The sequence below is a fragment of the Sinocyclocheilus rhinocerous genome, unplaced genomic scaffold (assembly GCF_001515625.1).
Source record: "Sinocyclocheilus rhinocerous isolate Xijiao unplaced genomic scaffold, SAMN03320098_v1.1 scaffold1281, whole genome shotgun sequence".
In the NCBI taxonomy this organism is placed as follows: domain Eukaryota; kingdom Metazoa; phylum Chordata; class Actinopteri; order Cypriniformes; family Cyprinidae; genus Sinocyclocheilus; species Sinocyclocheilus rhinocerous.
The window spans coordinates 722,419-730,945 of NW_015637000.1; the positions used below are offsets into that span (position 1 = coordinate 722,419).

Consider the following 8,527-nt stretch of genomic DNA (forward strand, 5'->3'; position numbering starts at 1 on the left):
GCAGAAACTCAAAATGCCTATGTTTTGCGTTGTTTATGGATGCTCAAACCGAGAAACCACAATGAACTTTTAATGTGTACAGAAATGTTGTTGTTCATAAGAGGGGAAAAGGCAAGAAATTGACTGAAAACACAAGAAAAAGTGGCTTGTAAACCTGCGTCTGCGGTCGGGAGGAGCCGAGTCGGATAATGCTCGTGTGTGCAACTGGTTAATATAAGATATTATAATATATTGAGATATTAAGATAAGAAATATATAAATAGATACAGGGCTGCCAACTCTCACGCATTCAGCATGAGACAGTCAGAATTCACTCAATGCTAAACGCTACTACAAGTGAGTGACAGCTTTTTAGTGATTATATGGAAGCGCTATTAGCTCACTTTCTAGGCTATAATCAATTCAGAATTTGAATAAACGTTTTGTTTTACGTGCTGCTAACTGGACCAGCGGCCACATACCCTGAACATGCAGCAAAGTTTCAGAAGTGACATACAGTCAATATAGTATATATATTCAAATGGTAAATATGATCAAAGAAGGCTGTGAAAATTACGGTAATCTGCATTGTTAATCCTTTTGATCTTTTATTTTAAAAAATCACAAAAATCTAAACTTTCATTGGATAATAAGAATTTAAAATGGGGGGAAATACCATTATGAAATAAATGTTTTTCTCTACTATAGGGTTCAGGTCAGAAGACTGGAATGGCCATGGCAGAAGCTTGGTTTTGTGCCCAGTGACCCGTTTTTGTGTTGTTTTTATTGTCCAGTTGGAAGATCCAAACATGGCCCATTATAAGATTTCTAACAGAGTCAGTCACTTTTTGATTTTTTATCTGTTAATATTTGATAGAATCAAAGATGCCATGTGTCTAAACAAGATCCAGCAGAAATATAGGCCCACAACATTAAAAATACAGCAGTATATTTCATTGTTTTTTTGAAACCCTCTCAAACAACATGTGGTGTAGGTGCTGTTTGACCATTTTTTTAAGGTTTTCTGACCCTGAGACTCAACTATTTTCTGCAATTCTCCAGCTGAATTTCTGGCGAATGTTTTCAAATGTTAATGATTTTGAAACATTTAAAGCAGGCAGGGTTAACCTTCCAGTGAATAAAGTCAGACTTTCAGAATCCTTCATCACTTGAATTAAGATTATAATTTATTTTTAAAGCACATCCACCACAAAAGCACCTGTTTTTACTTTGAGATAGTTGAGGTTAAATACAGATTTAAAACCATAACAAGAAATAGAATAGCTATGATACTGTTTTTGAAATCAAATCTTTGCATAGCTATGACAGGAAACACAGGCATCTAACAGTAAAAAAAAAAAAGCATATACAAAAACCCAAATAAGAAATAAAACAGTTCTCATATAAATGTGTCCTGTTCTGTGTCCTAAACTCCTGTCTCATATTTTAGAGCAGTCAATGCAATTTGGGAAAGAAATCAATTAAATCTGTATGTGGGTGAAAATATTCAGATGTAACCCCCTTTGTAATCTTTAACACTTTCATAAGTAACTGTAATTTAATTACACATTTTTTCTCAGTAACTGTAACTGATTACAGTTACATTTATTTTGTAATTAAATTACGTAATTCTGTTACATGTAACTAGTTACTCCCCAACACTGCATATATCCCGCATCTCTCATATAAATGCGGGATTCACTTTCGAAATAGCTTGTTTGCAATCAGGGTTAGTTGCTTAGCCTATATCCACGACCTCGATGGCAGGCTAGTATTTCAATTTAGTTGACAAATCCCTCCTCTTCATAACATTAGGATCACGTCCAATATGTTGTGATTTTCAGTTTACACCTTTCTCTTGTAATAGTGTCTAAACCAGTACAGTATGGACTTTCCTCCGTCTCATCCATTCTGCTTTTCACTTCCTGCCCTCCATCTGAATTTCGCAAGTCATCAGAATCACGTGATTGCAAACAACCTATTGCAGACCGAGCAAGAATGGAAGGCGTTATTTTTGTAATATTACGCGCTTTGTACTGTAATGTTTTCTCACCGGTGAATGAGACATGAGATAATCTGACAGCGTTGCATTCAATCCTCCACCAACGCCGTCTCTCATCGTGTCGCTGGTTAGCCTCTGCTCTGCCTGTGCGCGGTCATGTGTTCTGGAGGAGGCGTGGCTTTGGAGAGTGATTTGCAGGGAGGGTGGGATCTTATGCTTTCAAAGCTAATGTTTTCTCACCGGTGAATGAGACATGAGGTAATCTGACTGTGTTGACGCCATCTCTCATCGTGTTGCTGGTTAGCCTCTGGTCTGCCTTGCATATTCATGTTTTTGGAGGAGGCGTGGCTTTGGTGAGTGATTTGCAGGGAGGGAGGGATCTTATGCTTTCAAAGCAGGGTTGCCAGGTTTTCACAACAAATCTCACCCAATTGCTACACAAAACTAGCCCAATCGTGTTCCGGGGGGTAAAATTCACGTGTTAAGTTTCCCCTGGTAAAATTCACATTCCAGGGGCTAAATATCATGTTATTGGGGTCGCTTCAACCCACGGACATGAAAAACAACCCGCGGCAACAGACCAGAGCTGTTTTATTCATAATCAAATATTCCAGAAAGCGTGTAATAGCAACCTTAAAACACCTAAAAAAAAAACACTAATTATCTAACAGCCACTATAATCAGCCTTTGTACCTCAGTGAACTTTAATCTTAGATTTAGCTGATTAGTGGTGTTTACTGAGGCAAGGGTCATTATTACTATTGCTCATAAATGAACAAATCCCTGATCCTTAAGTACTAAACTTTGGCCCATAACCACATGTTTATGCAACAGATATGAATGATACATCCATCAGAGCAGCCTTTTTTAAATGTTCTTGAATTTTGATGTTTCGCACAACATAAAAAGTCCCTTAGACTCACACTGGAAGAGGATTGTGATTCATAACTGGAGATCAAAATAGATTTAGCATAGACACAAACTGCTCAGAACACATGGGCAACGTATTGGCAACCACCCGCAACAGTCTATGGTCATGGTGGGGAGTTTTGCACAGGAAGACAGCAGCACTCATATTTTCTGCAAAATATGTGTATCTTATTTAGCCTTTAGGCCCATTTACAGCAAAGACGTTTAACTATAGCTATAACGTTTTAATAATTGACCATATGCACAGAGTTCTTTAGAACTTCCGCATTAAGATAAGCCAGCTCGTAAACTTCCGGTGAAGCTCATTTGGTGTTGTGTGGTGTATCACGGTAGAGACTCTTGAGACCCTCACAGAAACCTCTCCTGCCTCCTTCTGTTCAGAAACTGAGAAACAAAATAACTGCAACACGGTAAATAATGAGAGCGGCATTAGCATACAGTTTCATGTTATTTAACAACATTATTTATCATTTTATATGCTGAGCCTGGTAATCCCAGGAGAGTAGCCAGACACCTAATTGTACATTTAAATGCAGACAATTTAACACTATCGTAACTGTTTAGGCTAACGTTAGCTAGCTAGTTAGCTATCTAATAAACGACATCATAATTGTATTCTTGATTATCAATAACTGGCCTTCTTAGTCATGAACACATTTTTAAAACACTTCTAATATTTTAAAGCCTTTATTATTTCTCAGCTCTGCAGCTGTGCAGTGAAATTCACTTTAAAGATTCACTTTTCATTCTTGAAGATGACGTGAAAAAATGAGCCAAAAATCCTGGCGGAAAAAAAAAAGACTTTTAAAGTGAAAATTACATTAAATTAGCATTATATTATATTCTGACTTTTCCCTCAGAATTCTGAATTTATTTCTTACAAGTTCTGACTTTTTTTCCTCAGAATTCTCAGGTTATATCCCACAATTCTACATTTTTAAAAAAAAATCTCAAATTCAAGTTTATGTCTCGCAAAATCGGACTTTTTACACAGAATTGTTTTTTGCATGTTCCAATTTGGACTTTTCCCCCCCCTCAAGGTTCAAAATACTCACCAAATCTAGCACTGGCTGGTAACAACTGGCTTCAATATGACATGCATGATGCTGACAATGACTGTTTCCTCTCTGCAGGGTGACATCGAGGCAATAAATGAGGAAATGAACAGAGAGCTACAGGAAGAACAGACCCTCCTTCATTAAAGCCACAGTGGATAAAGCGAGCCTGAGAATTCCAGCTCACGGGTCCCACAGTCCTGCTACGAGGGTCCATTCTTCTTTAGACTGTCATGCGCCGCAACTAAAGTTTCCCTTCCAGCAAACACTCATCTCACCTTCTTCAAGGAATATTGTCTGATGCAATGCTGACAATGCAAAGCATGCAACGGTTCATACTCTGTAACTGGCTTCAGTAGGCACGTGTGAGCATGGCACGGCTGGGAAGCGTGTAACAAACAGGATTCTCGGCTTATGATGGGACGGTTGTCGTGTGTATAAGAGGGAATGTGCCTTTTAAAAGAAGCTGTGGCTCACATATGGAGTGATTTAACACTCTCAGACAAAATTGTATAGGACAATTTAATTTGCTACATTTAAATATCTAATTTCTCAGGATTTAATATATTTTTAATAGCCGTTCCATTGTACTGTATAATATATGTATACATGTAGCTCATGTAGTGTAATTATTATTAGTTTTGACATCTTCCAGCCTTCAGCCCAACCGTTGTCTCAATATGCATCTAGATAAAACATAAGATCTCACAAGGTATGAATGTACACTGACATTAGATGTAGTTTTTCTTTGGGATGTCAGCAAAAGAAATGTTTCAGAGAAATAAATTTGCATCAGCTAAATAAATGGCTTTATAAATTACTAGGTGAAATATTTTTTCCCAACTGACTACAAACACACAGAGACCACACATCTGTATTCATGTTTTTATTTTCATTTAGATATGCATTTACACGCATATTATAAAGCAAATATACAAGTATCAAGCTGTTTTGAACAAGTTAGAAAATCAATCGGCCCTAGCCTCTGATGTAATATTCATACAGATATGGGCAGGCTCAAAACATAAGAAAAAAAAAAAAAAAGCACTAAAGAAATAGAAGGAACAAAACAAAAAACAAAGCAGCTTGTGGCATTGGATCAGTCCCGAAAGATTACGGAGCAGCACCAGAACGGCAGCGAGAAAGACCAACAGAGATGAGCAGATGAGCAGTGCAATCACACAAGTCCGTGGAGCGTCTGTGAACCGAGTGTTGAAGTGTGCAGGAGTCGTCGTCAGTGAGCCTGAGTGCTGTCTTTGGTAGGCGGTCGGATGCGTAGTCCCTGACCGTTTAGCACAGGGACGCTACGCCGCCTCGCTAACATTCAATGCAGCCTCATCCAATACATCTGAATTCATAAGACACAAACCAGAAAAACAAACATTTTTCTATGATCCAAAAGGCACCATGAGTCGATACAGATACATAAACGAAAAAAATAAAATCACTTAATTGGTTGAAACAACCTGAATGTGATTACCATCATAGCCTTTACAATGAAAGTAGTTTGACTTTTTTTAAATTTTTTTAAACAGGATGCAAATCTTTCTGATTCATAAATATAAACCCATTGCATCCATAATAGCCATTGAGAATTATCAGTGGACTTGGCTTTTTTTTTTTAAACCATGCCAGACTCGCTTCCTCCCATAGACGGGTTTGGTCAAGGTCCCCGTGCTACCAGCAGGGGCGCTTCATCCGGCTCTTCACTGAAGCAGTACCCTCACAGGCCTTGAACACATCTAGTCTTCCCAAAAATGGAAAATAAGCAGTGACGCTAAACGAGAGAAATGAAAAGAAGCCCAAGAAATTAAAAGCACAACCATGTACAAGAATCACTGCTGTGAAAGGGAAATCTACTACTGCCTGGTCCCTCGTGGGCTCCTCTTGTATGAACATCTCGATAAGGGCATCGGATCCCTCCAGACTTCCTCGTTGCCTTTGAATAGTTGCGGATTCCTCAACTAAAGCTATATGCTGGCTAACTGAGAGTATATGTGTGTATATGTGTAGTGAAGGTGTCTGAATATACGGGTCAGTCACATGGAATCAGTCAAAAACACGTCATATTTCAGCCCAAAATCACAAGTAAATTATATTTAAAGAAAATCAAACCTATTTTTTTAGAAACAATAAGATTTGAGACATTTTCATGAAAATTAAGCACATTTTCCCTCCTAATTCCCATAACTGTAATGGGGGGAAAAAATCCACTTATTTTTGTAACACAAAAATGATTTACATTTAAATCACAGTAGCATTTGTTGTACTGCCAGATTTATTTATAGTAATACAGAAATAAAATACTGTTTTATAGTATTAAGAATCTAATAAGAATCATCAGGAATTACAAAGGGGGAAAAAACTGTCTGATATATTACAATAAAGAGAAAGAGGGGGAAAATGTGCTTAAAGGGATAATTCACCCAAAAATGAAAATTCAGTCATTTACTCACCCTCATGTTATTCCAAACCTAGACGAGTTCATAAAAGATATTTTGAAGAATGTTGGTAACCAAACAGTTTTGGTTCCCACTGACTTCAATTGTATTTTTTGACAATATGATGAAAGTCAATGGGAACCAAAACTGTTTGGTTACCAACATTCTTCAAAATATCTTCTTTTATGTTCAGGTTTGAAACGGCATGAGGGTAAATTATGACAGAATGTTCATTTTTGGGTGAACCATCCCTTTAATTTACATGAATTTGTCACAAATCAAACTAGTCCTAAACAGAGGCTTCATTTCCAGTATGCAAGGAATGATATTTCTCTTCTTTCCTTCTAATTTTGGGCTGAAAATGAGCTGGACACGTTTTTTGTGAGTTTCATCCACGCACTCGTTCCTCAGGCTCTTGATCGCAGCGACCCTGAACACTGAGGCATGTGTGATTGACAGCTACATCATCACCATCAGTATCTGTGCATCACTTCCCGCCTTACATTCATCTGTTGCCTTTCTGAATCTTATCCGAGCTTCGGTCTAACTGTACTGCACTGACCGACTGTCGGTCAAACGGTAGCCTTTGGTCACGGCGAGCTTTCTGAAGGCGCATCCTGCCCTTGACTAGTGTAAATAGTGGCGTTCCTTCTCTAACATTCGAATAATCGACTGACCAAGACGTTAAACCTCCATGAAACAAGCTTTAAAATCTTCAATTCAGTGTGCAATCCTTGGTAATAAAGTTGGTGTTGAGGTTAGCTGTGAAAGCTAGCATGTGGGTCAACTCAACCCATCTGGTTATATCTCTGTTTGAATGCAGGCGTTACGCACAGGACTAGTCGGCTGAGGAAGGTTGTTATTGCGTTCTTTAGGTGAGCTTTGGCCTGCGTCAGCCGCACATATTAAACTCACATTCTCCTCTGCAATGTAGCATAGTGGGCGCTCTGCCGGCCCATCAGGGGTCAGAGGGGCGATCGCAGCTTGTGGGAGGGTCCCAGAAGTGGGACAGTTCTCCAGCCGATCGTTCTCGACCTCTGGAAGCAGGCTGACCACTCCGCCCGTGTTGGGATGTCGGACGTGAGACTCGTAGCAGGGCGGTCTGCAGGCGTCCAGGTCGGAGCAGCTGAACTCTGAGAAGTGGCTGGAGTGTGAGTCGGCCACAGACGGCAGGCTGCCGCTCAGAGAGGGCGAGTCTAACTCGCTGGAGTTGGTGCTGCGGCGCTCTAGCAGCTGGGCGTCCATGTCTTCACGCGTCTCGTTGATCTTGGTTCCGCCACTCTTTTTGCGCAGCTTGCCTTTGCTCTTCTTGCCAGAGGAAGAGGAGGAGGTGGAGGATGGCTCCTTGGCCCAGCGAGAGGTAACACATTTGCCCTCGTGGGGACAGCCGGAGGGGCAAACGCCGGCCCCGTGTCCTCCGCTGCTGCCGTCGTCCATACTGCTGCTGCCGCTGTGGTGCCTGAGCTTCCCTCGCTTGGACTCCACATCCACCTGCACCTCCATACTGTTCCCATCCCTGCTGCAAAACAAAGTCGGCTATTAATGACAGCTCGACTTCCACAACCTCCATCACTGAGCCACCTCACATTGTTTTGGGTGTATGAATACTAGGGTTGGGTACCGACCGAATTGCGTCGGTACTACAGAGTACCGATTCACGTTAAATCAATCGGTGCTAAATTTCGGTACCTGAGAACGCATCTGGGCGCATACGCTACAGAGAGACCCTGTGACGTGAGGTCACCCCTGCAACTCGTTCAAACAACACACAGGGCAAGCCGAAATGTTGTGAAGTGTGGTTACATTTCTAGGGCCATATGGTTTCTGCGAAAACGCGGACGGGATCGCGGAGTCCATTCATAAAAACATAATTTACTCTATAGCGCGGAATGCCACGGAATTCGTCAATTTTGGACGAATAAATCTAAAGTAGCCACTGTCTGCCACTTAATTCGAATCACGATATGAACTAGTGTCTGTGAATTTTAAAATGCAAAAAGATGGTTTAAATATGAATCCTGCATGTTCTGCTTGCCTCTGTATGAATGGCGGAAACGCGGTTTTGTTTACTACACAAATACTGAAGCACGCGTGACGCTCGCGGTGATTTCCGGCCTCTG

General features: G+C 40.4%; 2 protein-coding genes across 5 annotated transcripts in view; one reads left to right on the plus strand and one right to left on the minus strand.

Annotated features, from left to right (window-relative positions):
• Positions 1-4,779, plus strand: part of LOC107748364 (sperm-associated antigen 1A-like) — a 19,795-nt gene extending 15,016 nt beyond the window's left edge. For both annotated transcript variants that reach the window (XM_016563136.1, XM_016563137.1), the window contains exon 8: positions 4,045-4,779. In XM_016563136.1, coding sequence (XP_016418622.1) covers positions 4,045-4,049 — 5 coding nt within the window. In that variant the 3' untranslated portion in view covers positions 4,050-4,779. The remainder of the gene's footprint in view (positions 1-4,044) is intronic.
• Positions 4,780-4,839: 60 nt separating this feature from the next.
• Positions 4,840-8,527, minus strand: part of LOC107748363 (E3 ubiquitin-protein ligase RNF19A-like) — a 41,243-nt gene continuing 37,555 nt past the window's right edge. The window contains exons 10-11 of one of the 3 annotated variants that reach the window (XM_016563135.1): positions 7,323-7,926; positions 4,840-5,314 (exon numbers count right to left, since the gene is read on the minus strand). In XM_016563135.1, the coding sequence (XP_016418621.1) occupies positions 5,291-5,314; positions 7,323-7,926 (628 nt within the window). In that variant the 3' untranslated portion in view covers positions 4,840-5,290. Of the gene's footprint in view, positions 5,315-6,613; positions 7,927-8,527 lie in introns of those variants that run through there. The other 2 variants (XM_016563133.1, XM_016563132.1) reach the window with 2 other exon arrangements.